This window comes from Sycon ciliatum, chromosome 6 (genome assembly GCF_964019385.1).
Source record: "Sycon ciliatum chromosome 6, ocSycCili1.1, whole genome shotgun sequence".
Classification (NCBI taxonomy): domain Eukaryota; kingdom Metazoa; phylum Porifera; class Calcarea; order Leucosolenida; family Sycettidae; genus Sycon; species Sycon ciliatum.
In genome coordinates this window covers 13,748,725-13,766,498 of record NC_088648.1, presented here as the reverse complement: position 1 = coordinate 13,766,498, position 17,774 = coordinate 13,748,725, and the positions used below count along the sequence as shown (strand labels likewise).

Here is a 17,774-nt window from a genome sequence, read left to right as displayed (position 1 = left end):
GCACTGTAACCCCAGAGACCATTTTAAAGATTTGTAGACTGGCTCCTCCTTGGCAACACGACGTGTCACAAGCATGGTCGACCTATGCGAGGACAAATGTGTGGCAGGTCTCATAATTAGCAGGTCATTTGGCCAGTAGATCATGTGACTACATCATGTGATTGGATCATGTGACCTGCAGATCATGTGACTAGCAGACCATGTGACTAGATCATGACCTGAAAGTCATGTGACTCCTAAGGAGACAAACGAATTCCTCCATGAGAGGTATAAAGAGCCAAACACAACAACAACGACGACGACAATGACGACGACAACGACAACGAGAGAGAGAGAGAGAGAGAGAGAGAGAGAGAGAGAGAGAGAGAGAGAGAGAGAGAGAGAGAGAGAGAGAGAGAGAGAGAGAGAGAGAGAGAGAGAGAGAGAGCGTGTGTGTGTGTGTGAGTGTGTGTGCGTGCATGTGTGCGAGTGAGCAAGTGAGAAAGAGGCAACAACAGGACGTGGATAGAGAGCGCCGGAAGGCAGCACGTACCGCTGGTCCAAACGCCAAGCGCAGAGCACCAGTAAGGAGATGCTGCACCAAGCTGTGGCGGGCTGGAAAGTAGCTGACATGATGGCGACAGATAACATTGCTGTGAAGAGCCAGTGAAGACGCAAACACACACCGGAGCACAAACAAATCAAACACAGCATCTTGGACCTGATGGGCTATATCACCAGACACAAGCTGGATTTACCGGGTGATAGCGGCCGTTGGGAGTTCCCTCAGGAACCGACACGATAGTTACATTTATTTAATTTATTATTTTCCTAAACAGAAAGAAGCATGCCCATTGCCCAATCTTTATATCAATCTTCATATCACTCATATCAATCTGCATAATTATGTATCTTCACATCAACCTTCACAACGAAGGTAGTACGAGGCTGCTTTGCGACTCACATCAGCCTACGCATTTCCTACATTTTAATTGATTGATTTTCCAAATAAATCTTCGCAACAATCTTCAACATCAATCTTCAACCACAATAGGAAAAACGGATAAACACAAAGATTTTGCTTGCAGAGCATACTGCCTCGTCTTGTAAAAGATCAAGAGTATAGAACCCCCAAGAGTGTGCAACTCCAGCTAGCTATGGGGTCTGCGATGGCAGACCTTCACATCTCGTGACAAACCCGTAGTACGGTACACATTATTTGCACCCTGTGCACGATAGATACAGGCAAGAGTACATAACCAAGAGTGTGCAACTCGACGATCCCCCAGCCCACGGCGGAATTTTTTTATGACATCAGTCTTTGGCGGCGGTTTGGCTCACTGATGCCATCATGCGTAGCCAGAGATCAAAGTACAAATAATTTGTACATTACAGCTACGGTAGTCGAAGCAGAACAACGGACGATAGATCGATGTGTCTTGAACCTGACGAACTCTCCCTGTATCTACAAAACAAGCGCGGGAAAGCATACCCACTTCATCATACTTCTGCCAAAAAATGACGCAATAAAAAAATTCCGCCGTGGGTGAACCCATCGCAGCTCAAGATAGGAGTTGCACACTCTTGGTTATGTACTCTTGATACAGGGTTGTATGCAATCCTGCTTTGGGCTCAACTCTCTTGTGGTCACTTTGCACTGTTTGCCGGCGTAACATTTTGAAATACATCACGTGATGTGAAGTTCTGTTGTTGCCGCACTGTATAGAGGTTGTGCAGGCAGTTGCACACTCTTGGGGGTTATGTACTCTTGGTAGCAGTACAGTGGCACTTACAGAACATGAACAAGTTGCTGCGCAGAGTGGCCTTCCTCAACAAGAACTTGTTTAGTCCAATGAACCATCAATGACCGACCATCATCAATACGGACGGGCAATGCTGGGGTCAGCACATCAATCACTTTCTTGACCGTCCCGCGACCTTCCACGCCGTTAGCTTGAAGTAGGCAATGGAACATCTACAGGAGAGAGAGAGAGAGAGAGAGAGAGAGAGAGAGAGAGAGAGAGAGAGAGAGAGAGAGAGAGAGAGAGAGAGAGAGAGAGAGAGAGAGAGAGAGAGAGACAGAGAGACAGAGAGACAGAGACAGAGAGACAGGCAGACAGACAGACAGACAGAGAGACAGAGAGACAGAGAGACAGAGAGACAGGCAGACAGAGAGACAGACAGAGAGACAGAGAGAGGTCAGGGAAGAAGCAATAAAAATAAGGTGTCAATCTCACACTGCCGCACTGGGTTGACCAAGACAGGATTGCTACATTCAACGTCATTCACTACAGTCTTGGCTAAAGAAATCCGACCCACGAGTCGAAAGCAGCGCTGTGCTTTCATTCACTCATGCACGGTCCACGGCTGTAATGATCAGCATTTACTAATTACACCATGCAGCGACACAGTTCAAGAATCGAGATGACACACTCTAGTTCAAGAAGCATAGTTACAGGGCGTCGGAAGGTATTCTAGTGTGGTACGGTCAGCCATCTGAACTGTACAATTTGCTGTGGGGAGGGGGTGCCGAGTCGAAAAATTCGGAAATTTAGAGCCCAGATCAGTGTATAATAATATTGATTCGCAGGGTACCTGGGGCAAAAAGTGGCACGGTCAATACCGTAGTGACCGCAGCGTGTCCGACGTCCCTGAGAATGTGATCTCTTTCCGTGCTGATCTTCATCTGATCATCAAGGAAACCGTTCTGGTATTTGTCCGCTCCGCCAATGTAGGCGATAGCGATACGTCCTACAGACATCGCTCCAGACGGCTTGAAGTTTTACATGTAGAAAGGAGAAAGATAGAGAAATCACAACACAGTACACGTACCTGTAGTGGTATCTTCTTATGCACAGCAAACTGTAGAAAGCAGTTAGCAAACAGCATGTGCCCGTTGAACTTGGCAATGGGGTCGACGGCAACGCGATTTCCAAGACACGGCCACGCCAGACTCATCAGAGTTTTCAGCTTGGAGCCATGCTTCCTACAATGACAAGCACACACACACACACACACACACACACACACACACACACACACACACACACACACACACACACAGTACAAGCAAAAGTCAAACAGAAGCACAGCAAATGGCACGCAGAAGCACAGCAAAATACAATACGCAGAAACAGAAAAAACGACAAAGAAGAAGCAGAAGTCTTTAGCTCACAGGGTCACATGTAGCCTCATTTATCACATCATACGCATTCACATGCATGATACGGTAAAACATGCAATTTGAGGTGCATTACAATTTCGGTGCATTACAATTTCGGTGCCAGGGACCTGCCAGGTTTCAGGTGTTATTATGCTGAATCAGGTGACCAGTGTACCCTTCACATACAGTGCATTCTCTAGTGCCTTTAGGCCATGGTAAAAATTATCTTTGATTCTCAAGTACGCGCGCACCGATTTTTGGCGGCGCACCAATGATTTTTTTTATTTCTATGCATGCATATGCGCACATGAAAACGGTCAATGCGAAAGGCGTGAATCAGGGAGTAGTAAAATACCGGTATTTTTCTACTCCCTGGCATGAATAATAAAATAATTATAATAACCTGTGACGTTCATATGTGTGAACCTATCTTCGGAAATAAAAAAATTGTGGGAAATAAAATAAAAAATCGCTCGCTCGCACCGATTTTCACAGGCTCATGACCTGAGAATCAAATTTATTTTTTACCATGGCCTTAGGAGTAATTTAAATTTAGGTGCCTGGTTTCTCTACCGAAATCACCGAAATTAAACGTTACGCCGAAAATTACATGTTTTACAGCAACTTGATTCCTTTGCATTGATTGGTGTAGCCTAGAGATCCTTAGGAGAGTGTTACGATGGCTGCAGTGCAATCTGCACGGTACTGCATGGTCATCTATAGTATTTGCTCAGGTAGGAAAGGAACGCCATCTTAAAAGTTTTAATATGGCAATAAGTTGTTGTCTCCTCGTCGAATATTTAAATACATCTTAAAAGTCACTGTAATTTCACAAATTTCCGGTGTACTTTTATGTCCATTTGTTTCATACCTATAATTTCGATACACCGAACAAACACTAACAGACACAATCCAATAGGGAACTGCTTCTCTGTACTGAACATTTCCGTTCACCTAACCTGGCCTTTTTGCCCTCATACCGAAAATATTGAGCACCTAAAATTTCTGAAATTAGAGTAATTTGGCACTGTTTCCTAGTAGTGTACTAGTAGGCGCAGCCGTGGCATACCAGTACATGTACTTACACCTTGGTGTTGGTATCGTGGATATGCTGCGGTGCATACTGTATGAGCAGAGTGGCAAACTGCTGCAGGAAGATTGTCATCGACTCCTGTACACCAGCCAATGCGAGAGCACATACATACAAACAATATACGTGTACATGCATGCAAGTACGTACGCATGCACACATACGCACGCACGCACGCACGCACACACACACACACACACACACACACACACACACACACACACACACACACACACACACACAGGGATTCAGATACAATTCAGTACAGACAAAAACAAGCTTGAGCGTGCCATTTCACTTCCAGGAGGTAGGAGAGAAGCGGGGTGCACTTTCTAACCGCTGGGCCTAATTGCCTGTACATGCGGTAGCATGTATTACACTCTTCCCTTATGGTTGAGAGCAACACTGTTTCACTACTCAGGGGCATCGGAAGGCATTCTACATTGGTGAAGCTGTGAAAAGACAACTTTGAGTCACGTTGCTGGTGTGATCAGGTCGGCTGGAGACCGCATCTGGTTGAGGTGGAATTGCTTTACTGCATATGAAATTGGTTGGTAAATTGGGCCAAAATATTTCATTGCTCCAAAAATCACAGGATAAGATTATTGGCGCGGTTTTCGCAGCACCAACCACACCAGTTCTGACGCATGACTAGCATGACGGTACTGCTATGAGCAGAGAGTACAGAGCACAAAGATCAGAGTAGAGAGCAAAATGATGTGCACTACACTGCATTGACATCACACAGATCTTACAGATGGTGCTGGCAGACCCTCCTGGAACATGACATGCAGCAAGAATTGGTGCACAATGTTCTTCTCGTCATCACCATCAGGGTCCGGCGGTCCACCCAGAAGCTGTGCCACACAGATGCACACAGACACAGACACACACATGGATACACATACACACACACACGCACACACCCACACGCACGCACACACGCACACACATACACACACACACACACACACACACACACACACACACACACACACACACACACACACACACAAACTACATCCAATTAGAAGTAGCAGTGATGGCAGCAGCAGTAGTGACGGCAACAGCGGTGGCGGGATCAGCACATCGCAAGAGAAGCACAACATCCAATACTGTAGTACATGTTAGAGAGACACTCGCATGCACACATACGCACACACCGCACCCGCACACACACACACACACACACACACACACACACACACACACACACTTTCTCACGTTGACACACACACACACTCTTTCTCACATTGACACACACGCACACATGCACGCACACATGCACACACACACACACACACACACACACACACACACACACACACACACACACACACACACACGCGCACACGCACACGCACACGCACACACACACACACACACAAACACAACACCAGCCATATGTACGTACCTCATCAACTACTCCATTGTGGAACGAGTAGTGAAACATTGGTATGATGATGTGCTGTAGAATCTGATCAACAAACAAACAAGGCACACAAATACACACATACATATTTAAAAAAAACTGAAGAGATTGAACGTTATAATTCATTGGAATTCTGTTTAAAATACATATGCAGTAAAGCAATTCCACCTCAAGCATATGCGGTCTCCAGCCGACCTGATCACACCAGCAACATGACTCAAAGTTGTAGACACTGACAAATACAATTTCCTCCATACAGCGGTGTTTCGACCATTGAGCTCATAGTACGTGCACAAAACACGTGCATGCACGCACGCATTCATGGCACAACACATGCTGCGAAGCACAAGGGCGGTACAAAACATTACTCTCCTATTAGGCCATGATATAATGGCATTGAACAGAGTGATGTCGGGACGACGGGATGTTTCATCTACCTCACTACCATGTTGGTTCGTACCACACTCAACTCCTGCATACATTGGTCACATGATGTCGGCCATGTTGGTTCGTACTACACTCAACGCCTGCATACATGGGTCACATGATGTCGGCCATGTTGGTTCCACTGTCCACATTACATGATCACTTTCTACATGAATTTAGTCACATGACCAAGATGTGAAGCCACTCAATAGGCAAGTCTCTGTCAGCATCGGATCATATCCCAAGCTACAGACCAACATGTTAATACATGTACCACGGTTCAGTGATTGTACTGGCGTTTAAAATGAGACGGAACTTAGGGATCCGCGCAAATTCTCATTTTCATTGCGAGAGTACGCCACAGTAGTACAAGTTAACCGGCTATCACTATGTCCGAGGGCTACAGTTTCGCCGTAACAACAGGCTGACAGTTGTGCTAACGGAAATGACCAGTAAGATAAAAGCAGCGGAGTGGTTTATTAACAAACGTGTGTACCTACCGAACACTTGACATCCATTGAGTACTTGCTATCATGGTAGACACGGTGGAACTTGAAGTAAGTATCACGCCGCTGCTCAACCGTATAGCCCTGCATGAGCAAGTGTGTGTGTGTGTGTGTGGGGGGGGGGGGGGGGGTGTAGGTGTGGGTGCATGTGTGGGTGTGTATGCGTGGGTGTGTATGTGTGGGTGGGTATGTGTGGGTGTGGGTGGGTGTACAACAGGAACAAAGAGAGCACACAAGCATTAGCACACATCCTGCGCCATTATCTGAAACGCTAGTGCTGAAATCTGACAGCCAACAGTCTCCCGACTTACAACAACAACAATAACAACAACAGCAACTGCAGCGTGCAAGCAGGCATGCAGGCAGGCATGCAGGCAGCCAGGCAGGCAGACAGGCAGGCAGGCAGGCAGGCAGGCAGGCAGGCAGGCAGGCAGGCAGGCAGGCAGGCAGGCAGGCAGGCAGGCAGGCAGGCAGGCAGGCAGGCACACAGGCACACAGGCAGGCAGGCTGGCAAGCAGGTGCGTGAGTGCGTGCGTACCTGCACGATGACCTCATCGATGAAGGAGCTGATGAAGTGATAGCTAACAATCGACCGAGACTCAACGGCACGTAGCAATGGAAATAGAGCTTCTACCAAGCCTGGATTGTATCTGCAGGGGGAATGAGCAACGCACAACACACATAACACACACATCCAACTAATCAAACATAGCAACATCCAGTGAAAGAGAACATGGTGTATTCTGATTGCATAGGTGCAAAGTTACTGGACGGATACTGCAGCGCCGGATTTCGTTCATTTCTACTTCTACACAAGTCACTCAACTACAGTTCTGGCAAGTTCAGTCAAGACCAATGCACACTTGCAGTGCAAACGGCTACTCTGCCTCCTCGACGACGTCCTGAGCGCTTTCTAGATCGCGTAGACAAGAAAGTCAAAAATCGCCTGGCCGCTTTGAAATGCACGGGCAGGTGCGTCGTGTACGCGGTGCCCTGCACCAGTTCACGAGATCTCGGTGAACTGGTGCAGGGCACCGCGTACCTGACACACCTGATTGGATTTCAAGGAGCAGCACCGTAGTACAGTAGAACCTGTCAAGGTGACCACTCGGAAAAGGCGACCACCTGTCCCAGAAGACCACTGCAGCCAGGACTAAGGGATGTGATTTCCAGTCAAATGACACTGGGATGAGGAGGAGACCACCTGGTTACAGGGACCGCACTTTGAAAGTCCCTTGAGAGGTCGTCTTAGACCTGTTTCACTACACTATGTACTTTGTACTAGTATGTAGCAGCTAGTGCAGCAAGTCTGCAACTAGTACTGTAAAAGCAGAAATTTTCGGTGGTGTAATATTTTCGGTATTCTCCAAAATCGGCGGTTCGGTAGAGGGAAATTTTCGGTGAAACCCGTTTTCCAGGTAAGTGTACTAGTACTACATGTATACAGTATCGGTTGTACCGACATTTTCGGTGCGTTTTATTTTCGGTAAAAATTGTCGGCACCGAAGTTACCGAAAATAAAACACCACCGAAAATTTCTGCTTTTACAGTACTGTAAATATTACAAAATTTCGGCGCTGCAAAATTTCGGCACTTCACGATTTTTGACATTTCGGCGGCGATTTATTTTCGGCGTGGGGTAGAGGGCATGGTATAGTGCGACAGATGCTGGGAAAAATTTCATCGGCGTTTTAATTTAGGCGTTTTGGGTCGGTGCCGAATATAGCCGAAATTAAATAGCTGCCGAAAATTTGTATATTTACAGTACTTCCTGTACATGTACTACAAGTCAGACACGACTTAATAATAGCCGACTGGCATGGTGGAATAATATTTTTTCCTTCATAAAAGGCTTTCGAACTCGACACAAAGTTGTATGTAGCTAGTGCAGTAGCGGCCAGATCAGTACTTAGCTGACATACAGATAAGTACTTACTTGACATACAGATAAGTAATTATTTGACATACGGATTAGTACTTCCTTGACATACAGATAAGTACTTACTCAACATACAGATAAGTACTTACTTGACATACTGCAGGATGCACTTTGCTATTCTCTTGGGCTCCACCCATCGATCACATGCCACAAACTCACATCTCTGTACACACGTACACAACACAACATACACAACAGAAACGGAAACAACATTTTCATACTGGCAATAGCACTGGTGGCCGTGGCAACAGCAGTAGCAGCAGCAGCAGCGGCGGCGGCAGCAGCAGCAACAGCAGCTTGTAATGCCCTCTGCAGTCTGTGATCAGGAAACCTCTCTCAGCATACAGGACACCTACACCTGATCCCTTGCACAGTACTCTAGGCAGGATATCCCCCCCCCCCCCCCTTCCTAGTACAGGTCCTCCCTCGTTAGTAGATAATCTCTGGGCCATCGAAAAATTTATCTTATATAAACGAGACTTATCTTGTAGCAGGACTTGCAGCTAAAGGTGAAATAGGCACTACCTCGTACTTACCGGGGCTACCCTCGATACAACATAAATTATCGATGCTTCAACTCGTTTTAAGATAATTGAAAATCTCCAACATAACTCTTCCTTGGATGCAAAGGATCGTCCATATTCACGAATACATAGATATATTACGTTTTGTCTTTCTACTTTATCCTACGTGTTTTGGCCTTGGTCCTGCTTGGTCAGTATTATCTTATACTGAGGGTTTGGCACTCCAGGGACCTGGGCAAAGGGTCGTTATAACGAATTTTATGTACTAGCGGATTATGTTGTAACCGGACCTGTAAACAGTTGTATAGACCACGTTTCGCCAGGGGATTTCAGATTTCTATTTACTAACGGGGTTTATGTACTAACCGGACTCGATAATGAGGGAGGACCTGTATATAGGACACATGCACCTGATTCCTTGCACTGTACTCTAGTCAGCCCCCCTCCCCCTAGTAGACAGGACACAGTCATACACCTGGTCCTTTGCACTGCACTCTGCAGTCAGGATGCCAGCTCGGAACACAGGACACAGCCACTTAGTCATTTGCACTGTACTCTTATTATTCACCCCAGTGTCTGGAGATATGTGGAATTTGTAGAAAAAAAGAAAAAAAACTCTAGTCAGGTTACCCCCCCCCCCCCCCCCCCCCCTCTAGTATACAGCACACAAGGGACCAGGTGTATGTGACATACGCCTGGTCCCTTGTACATGCACTGTACTCTGCAGTCAGGATACCAGCCCGGTCTACTCAGGATAAATACCGGCATGCTTGGTATACCGTGTGTGTCCGCAGCAATAGAGAGGGCCCACTGTTCGCAATAGAGAGGGCCCACTGTACAGCGGCGGATCCAGCGATCTCTACAGGGGGGTTCCAGTGTAGTCAAAACTGAATAGCTGATACATGTACATGTACTTGCATATGCTTTCCAGTAGTACATTTACTAGTCATGTACGACATTTAGGGGGTTCCACGGCACCCCTGGAACCCCTCCTGGATCTGCCCCTGCTGTGTGAATGTAGTTTAATGTACAGCATGAACAAAGCTTCACCAAATACACTTGTCGTCTTACCTTCTGAAGCAAACTCTGAACACTAGGCTGATCCCACATGCCACGCAGGCTGGCGATCTGTAAAGTACAAGACAGCAACAACAGCAGCAGCAGCAGCAGCAGCAGCAGCAGCAGCAGCAACAGCAGTCGCAGTAGCAGCAACAGCAACAGCAGCAGCAGCAGCAGCAGCAGTAACAACTTTTTCATTTCCCAGAGCCAACAGTGAGCCACCGGATGCAGCCAGGAACTTCCTCCAGTCCACTTTCCTGCCCCCGAAACAACTGGACTCGCAGTGCTTAGCACATCTGCTGCAGAGGTATCCAAGTTACTGGCCAACCTCGATACTTCCAAGAGTACATCCCCCCCCCCCCCCCCCCAAGAGTGCAACTCCAACATACCCTGCTGTCCCGTCAGAATTTCAAATTGACGTCATTTTTAGGATGCAATAGTCGTCGCACTAGTGATTTACGATGTTGGTACGGCGTGTCAACCCACACGTGTTTCCTGGCGCAAGCTCAAACCGGATTTGTCCACCACAGGTTCAGGATACGTCTGATAATATGTATACAGTATGCATTGCATCATAAAAATGACGTCAACTTGAAATTTTGTCGGGCCAGCACCCATAGTGGAGTGGCACACTCTTGGGGGGGGGGGTTATGTACTCTTGATACTTCTAAGAGGCTGGGAGCCCAGGATCAGATGGTGTGCCCACTAGTGCTGACCCGAATTTGCCAGCTGAATCTCGATATTTTGCGGCATAATTTTGCTCGTGCATCGTCGAAATTTTGCTTTCATTTTGCTAGGCCACTCGATATTTTGCTCCCTTTTTGCTCCAAAATTTGTGTCACGTGTGAGAAAACTGACCGAAAGTGGGTTACGTGTTGGCAAAAATGAGAAAAAGTGAGTCACGTGCTGGTAAAATTGTGCCGAAATGAGTCATGTGCACCGTATATGTGTAAAATCTCCCAATTCCCAGCCAACACACCGATATTTTGCTCCATTTTGCCAGCAAATTCCCTTTCAAAATTCTTCGATATTTTGCTAGAAGAATTGCTAGCAAATTCGGGTCAGCACTAGTGCCCACTCGGCTCCTCAAGGAGACAGCTGGTGTCCTGACACCCTCCCTTGACCAAAAACAAAATGTTGTGGGTTCGAACCCCACTTTTGACGACCTTCTTTTCTACTTTTTTCCGTTGTGATGGAAGTGTGTGCGTTCAAATCCCATTCTGGGCAACTTTTTTTCTTTCAATTAAAATGATTCTTGCTTTTTTAGATTGCTCAGTACTAGGCACAACAAAGTGAAGAAAGGCTTTCTGACTTTTTGGTGTCTCCCACACATAGGCCGGCAAAGTAGTTAGGGTGCCAGTTTCCAAAGAATGGACTGTAGATATGGATTAATGAAATGTGCGGTTTTGAACGTGTTTTTTACCACTAAAGGTAAAGGTCTTCTATTGGCTATTAAGCCCCCTTCCGTAAATTCAAATGAAACCTTGGGCAAACTCTCTATCTTCGTGCTACAAATATTTGAAGTTTCCAAAATGGCAGGTAATACTGTATCCATAGAGCCCCTATGTCGCGATATGCGAGAGTATTCTATATTAATCTTATGTCTGGAAGCCCCAGGGCGAAGGTGTGTTCAGTCGCGGCTCGGTTGCTGGTCAGCCGTCCGCGACAGTAGATTGCATGTCAATAGATTGTTTCCCGACATGAAGTTGGTGCCGAAAACCGGGGTCCTGGCTGACACAGGCACACGGCGTACAGTGCGTCATGGCCACGATTCTCAAAACGGCGAAGAAGCTGGTTTCCGCTCACCTCCGCTCGATCCAGGCGGAGACTGCGCAAATCGACAAGTTGATTCAATAATGTGCCGACGTCGATTCCTCTCCACACGCCAATCCACGAAGTCACGGTGAGCTCAATGGGTTTCTACTAGAATATAAATTGTATCATAGAAAAACGATTTTTATTTGCACATGACTTACGTACGTCTGGGTAAAAGGGGACGCATGCGCAGTAATTCCTTGTCATTTCCATGTGAATTGAGCAAGAAAGTTGCCTTCTTCGTTTCCTTGTCACTTTTTTTGCTTTCGAAGAACTATGGCTGAGTCTTCGCGTTTTGAACCTGTAAGTTCCGCAAGGAAAGACGAGCTGTTGAAGGGCGCAGTGCCGAAGTCAACCAAAACGGCAACGGAATTCTGGTTGACTGTTTTTTTCCGATTTCTTGTCAACGCATAGCAAATCTTGCGACTGGAAACATGTTACAGAGGGAGAACTTGCGGGCCTGCTCGAAGACTTCTACTGCTCGGCTAAAAAGCAGGACAAATCCGAGTACAAACGTTCAAGTATGATTGCTGCTCGCGGGGCATTTCAACGCCACCTGAACTCTCTAGAGCGAGGAGTCAGCCTGCAAGGTCCGGCTTTCAACAGGTCCAACAAACTCTTGAAGGCTGTGCTAAAAGAGAGGAAGCGGACTGGTTTGGAAGCTCCTGTTGTCCACAAGGATAGTATTGCTGATGATGATTGGGTTCTCCCAGAGGAGTATTTCGCCGATGCGTCAACCATTTATTTTTTGCCTCGGGTTTTTACTTCCCATAAACACTCGGGACTGAGCTTTTATTCTATACATATGGAGTACGTCTCCAAACTGGAAGTACTAATCGAAAAACAGGGTGATGCATTAAACGAATGGAATCCCACAGACACAGAAGGGAAAAGAAAAAAACTAAGGGAGGATGAGGAGTACGATGCATTATTAGTAGATTGTTTCCCGACACCCTATTCTTAGGGTGCATGTAGCAATGTTTATTCAATCCGACGTGTTTCACACCATGGATCAAGCGATAATGCTAAACATTTTTTAATGTGTGTCCTCTTCTAGAACAGAATGGCGGACAATCGAAATACCACCTCGGCAAGATCACTGCCAAGGCACGCAAGTCACCAGCAGGACTTGTTGGTGGCCTTGCAGGCCGGTGCATCCGCACTCGAAGCGCTAAACCGTCCAGCACAAGCTCAGAAACTACGGGTTCTGTCGGGCGGTTCGACGTCCGTACTGAACTCGCTGAAGAAGCTCGCTTCGGCGATTGAAGAGGGGCCTCCGCCCAAAAGACCACGGCAATCCAGTACTGCACCACCGAGGCCACCACCCACAGTAACTCCCGCAGCTGCCGCGGCCCGGGAACTTCCGCTCACTTTCTCCTCTACCTTTCTATGGTCAGACTCCACCACAGTTCTCCATTGGCTGGCCTCTTCTGACAAACTACCTGTCTTCGTCAACAACCGTATTGATGCCATTCGTGCGGTTCCCGATGTTGCCTATCGCTATGTCCGCTCTGCCGACAATCCCGCCGACTTGCCTTCACGCGGTGTCTCTGTTCCTTCCCTTCAAGCCAGCTCGCTATGGTGGCACGGTCCACACTTCCTTGCCACTGCTGACCATCACGCCGAGCCAGCACTTGATCGCCATGTCAACGTTGCCGCTGGGGAGGGTCCTTCAAGCACTTCGGAGATACCTGCACCTGTATCACACCCAACAGAGTCCACCGGTCCAGACACTGAGCTTGCACACGAAATGAAAAAAAGCCTGATGCGCTCACGAACAAAAAAAAACATGTGATGAACCACCATTTGGTATAGATTGTGCCAGGTTTTCGTCTTTCAGTGCCTTAGTGCGTGTTTCTGCTCTGTGTTTGCGGTTTCTCTCCAGGTTGAGACCACAAGGCGGCAAGTCCTTCGGGGTGGATTCTAGTTGTAACTCAGAGGTCAAGGTAGCCAAAATCATGTGGCTACACCATGCACAACAGAATCTGTCAGACGTCAGTGCTGTCGAAAATTGTAAGAAGCACAGCCCGAAGGACAAGCTGCGGCTCTTCCTCGATGCGAACCGCCTCATCAGATGCAGAGGACACTTGGAGAACGCCGAACTTTGCTATCAAGCAAAGTATCCAGTACTGATTCCCCAAACGCATCCCATCACCCAGCTCATCATCAACGATTGTCGCCTGATGACGATGCATGGCGGCGCTGCACACACGCTATCAAGACTGCGTTACAAGTACTGGTTACCACGAGGGTGTGCAACAGTGAAGTCATTCATCACTAAGTGCCTGACTTGCCGGAAGCACCACGGTGGTCCATACCGCACCCCAGATATGGCCCCGCTTCCATCTGCCCGCGCAACAAGATCTATCCCGTTCACCCATGTGGGACTAGATTACTTCGGTCCTCTGCTCGTCAAGCACCAGCCAAGTACCAAGAAGGTATGGGTCCTCCTAGTGACGTGTATGGCAACTAGAGCTGTCCATCTAGAACTGGTGGCAGACATGACCACAGAGGAATTCCTGCTAGCGTTCCGCAGGTTCGTGTCGTTGCGTGGTTGCCCTGAAGAGGTAGTGTCTGACAACGCGCCACAATTCATCCTAGCTAAGTCTGTTCTGGACGTGGCCTTTGAAGAAATGGCAACGAGTGATTATGTCCTGTCGTAAATGTCGAGGACTGGTGTGAAGTGGCACTATAACCCACCGATCTCACCTTGGATGGGTGGTTTCTACGAGCGTCTCGTTGGAACAGTCAAACGAAGCCTGAAGAAGGTCGTTGGCCGCGCGCTCCTCACTGTGTCGCAACTGACTACCATTCTCATGGAAGTGTCAGCAGTCGTCAACTCGCGTCCACTGGTGTACGTGGACAATGACTTGCAGGAGATACTCACCCCAAGTCATTTTCTGTGCCTGTCCGCAACTACTGGTGGCGTGCAACCCACTGCTGATGACGGCGATCCGGACCACATCGAAGTTCCGACTGCAGCTCAGAATCTTCTCTCTGTCTGGAAGAAGGGTCAATGAACATTGGACCAGTTCTGGCATGTCTGGCGAGACGACTACTTGGCTGATCTCCGCAACAGTCACACTCGGAAGCTCCGGCAGGCACGCGTTACCGCTTCAGAACAGCCAGCCGTTGACGATGTTGTACTAATAAGGGATGACATGCCCCGTGGCTCATGGCGACTTGGTCGCATTGTCGCTCTCCATACAAGCAAGGACATGGAGATACGTTCCGCAACCGTCATCACTGCAGAGAAGACAGAGCTCAAGCGACCCCTGTCTCTCCTGTACCCTATCTGTCCTGCTGCTAACTCCGAGGCTAACGACAACAGCACCGCTCCGGACACACACACCACTGGCCAAGCCGATCTGCCAGTTCCAGCAGCTGTTGCTCCACCCAGTCGTCCACAACGTGCTGCCGCTATGAAGCAACGTCAGACGCTTCGCCAATTAATTGGCAGCGAACTTGTTTAGTTGAATCAACTAGACAGTTGGTAGTTCACATCTGAACTCTCTCTCTCTCTCTCTCTCTCTCTCTCTCTCTCTCTCTCTCTCTCTCTCTCTCTCTCTCTCTCTCTCTCTCTCTCTCTCTCTCTCTCTCTCTCTCTCTCTCTCTCTCTCTCTCTCTCTCTCTCTCTCTCTCTCTCTCTCTCTCTCTCTCTCTCTCTCTCCCTCTCTCTCTTTCTCTGTGACGGTCTACTCTCTTTCACCCTTGCGTATGTTATATGCACTTATTGTGTTTTGTTTCCACGTTACTTTGTTACGAATTATCTCCTTTTCTCTGCATCTCTTGCGGGGGAGTGTCACGACGTTGACATGATGCTCAACGTCATGAGATTATTTTGCAGTACACGTTATAGTTTGTGTTCTCTATCCCGGTTTGTTTCCGCGTTCCCACACCGAAGCTGGGCCGCGAGTTTATTATTTCTACTGACTCACTCACCTCTTAGCTACGTCCTCCATGTTTTTTCCTGCTCCTTTTTCTCTCTGCGCAAGCGCCTTGCGCATTAGTCGTCTTCTTTCAGTTCACAGCAAGAACAAGAATTATTTACCCCTTGTGCATTGTCAGTTAAATTCAGTCAAATCAAGCTCTCCCGATCCCAAGAATAAGAACATTGAACTGCCTGACGTGTGCACACCCCACGCTGCTCCCGCTGGGTGCATGTCAGAAGCACCACCGGGACAACCCCCCCCCCCCCCCTCTCCCCACGCTGCTCCCGCTGGGTGCATGTCAGAAGCACCAAGACAATTCCTCCCTCTCCCCTACCCCCCCCCCCCCACCCTGCTCCCGCTGGGTGCATGTCAGAAGCACCAAGACAATTCCCTCCCCCCCCCCCCCCCCTGCGGTTCATGTTAGAAGCATGAAGACAATTCCCCCCTCTCCCCCCCCCCCCTCTCCCCACCCTGCTCCCGCTGGGTGCATGTTAGAAGCATCAAGACAATTTCCCCCTCTCCCCTACCCTCCCTCCCCCCCCCCCCCCCCCCTCTCCCCACCCTGCTCCCGCTGGGTGCATGTTAAAAGCATCAAGACAATCTCTGCCAATACTGCTGCAGTAGGTGTGGTCAGCAGACTGCGAAAAGCAAACACAACATTCAATATTCCCTACAGGGCTTACCAGTTTATGTTGAGTGGAGAGCCATTTCTCATTGGCACGTCCAACCACTCTGTAAACAAGAGGGAAAGACACCAAAAGACAAAGTCAAAACAACTTGTTCTATGTGCAAACCAACTAAAATTATTATACATGTACATGTAGGTTCTCGCACAGGTTGTTGTTACTGTCTCAGACCATATTGCCAGGGTAGGGCAAATTAACTCTGTGTAATCATACATACGCTTGGGCGCATGTGTCCAGTTACTACGTGTTCAGGTGCGTGTTCAGACGTATGCGCGCATGTGTGTGTTCAGACGTGTGTGTGTGTGTGTGTGTGTGTGTGTGTGTGTGTGTGTGTGTGTGTGTGTGTGTGTGTGTGTGTGTGCATGCGTGTGTGCGCGTGCGTGCATGCGTGTGTGCATGTGTTTTAACATGTGTGAGGGGGGGGGGGGGAGGTGTGAACAGGGTGGTGGAGCCACAATGGAAGATTTAAAAACTAGAAGAACATGCTGGTCAGGTAAACATGAACATAAACGTACCTGATAATGCGCACTGCGAGCGCGTGTGCCGAACGCAAATCCAGACTCGGTCGGTCCTCAGCTTTCTGCAGGGAAAAAAATAATGGTGTGTCACACCCGTGACCGTCACACAGTCAGAGTACACAGACAACATGAAATAACAACAGCACGCTACAGCACAGAACAGAAATAGTGTAAAACATGCAATTTTTGGTGTAACTTTAATTTCGGTGATTTCGGTAGTGAAAACAAGCACCTAAATTTAAATTTAGATTACACCTAATAGGCACTAGAGGTTGCACTATATGTGAAGGGAACGCTGCTCACCTAATTCTAAATTACACCTGAAACAAGGACTCGTTGCTGGTGGAGCGAGTTATTTCCGGACTGTCCAATCAGTATGCGCGAGAGCTGAGGCTCACTATGGCCGGGAAGGACCTAACCGTGTCCGGGTGCCTAGAGATAGTGCGTGCCCTGCGTAGTGCAGAGCGAGATTCCAGCAGCACTAGTGATGTTGTGTCTGCTGCAGCTACAGGTGGCGCAAGCCAGAAGACCGCTGCAGTTTGCTATGATTGTGGCGAAGTTGGCCACATCAGGAGGCACTGCCCGAAGCGGCGCAATCGAAAGGGTCCTGACCGTGATGGCAGACGGAATCAGACTGACCGGCAGAGCGGAAACCAGCCAGTGTGTTTCTTTTGTGACGAACCGGGTCATACGAAGCACAACTGT

The 17,774-nt window shown here is 48.1% G+C and overlaps 1 protein-coding gene across 1 annotated transcript in view; it reads right to left on the bottom strand.

Moving 5' to 3' along the window:
* LOC135820061 (transformation/transcription domain-associated protein-like) overlaps positions 1-17,774 on the bottom strand; it is an 80,841-nt gene that overhangs the window by 17,597 nt on the left and 45,470 nt on the right. The window contains exons 42-53 of the mRNA XM_065333365.1: positions 17,067-17,131; positions 16,549-16,597; positions 10,131-10,187; positions 8,625-8,698; positions 7,135-7,246; positions 6,591-6,680; positions 5,647-5,709; positions 4,988-5,089; positions 4,228-4,313; positions 2,812-2,965; positions 1,773-1,954; positions 533-632 (exon numbers count right to left, since the gene is read on the bottom strand). Coding sequence (XP_065189437.1) covers positions 533-632; positions 1,773-1,954; positions 2,812-2,965; positions 4,228-4,313; positions 4,988-5,089; positions 5,647-5,709; positions 6,591-6,680; positions 7,135-7,246; positions 8,625-8,698; positions 10,131-10,187; positions 16,549-16,597; positions 17,067-17,131 — 1,134 coding nt within the window. The remainder of the gene's footprint in view (positions 1-532; positions 633-1,772; positions 1,955-2,811; positions 2,966-4,227; positions 4,314-4,987; positions 5,090-5,646; positions 5,710-6,590; positions 6,681-7,134; positions 7,247-8,624; positions 8,699-10,130; positions 10,188-16,548; positions 16,598-17,066; positions 17,132-17,774) is intronic.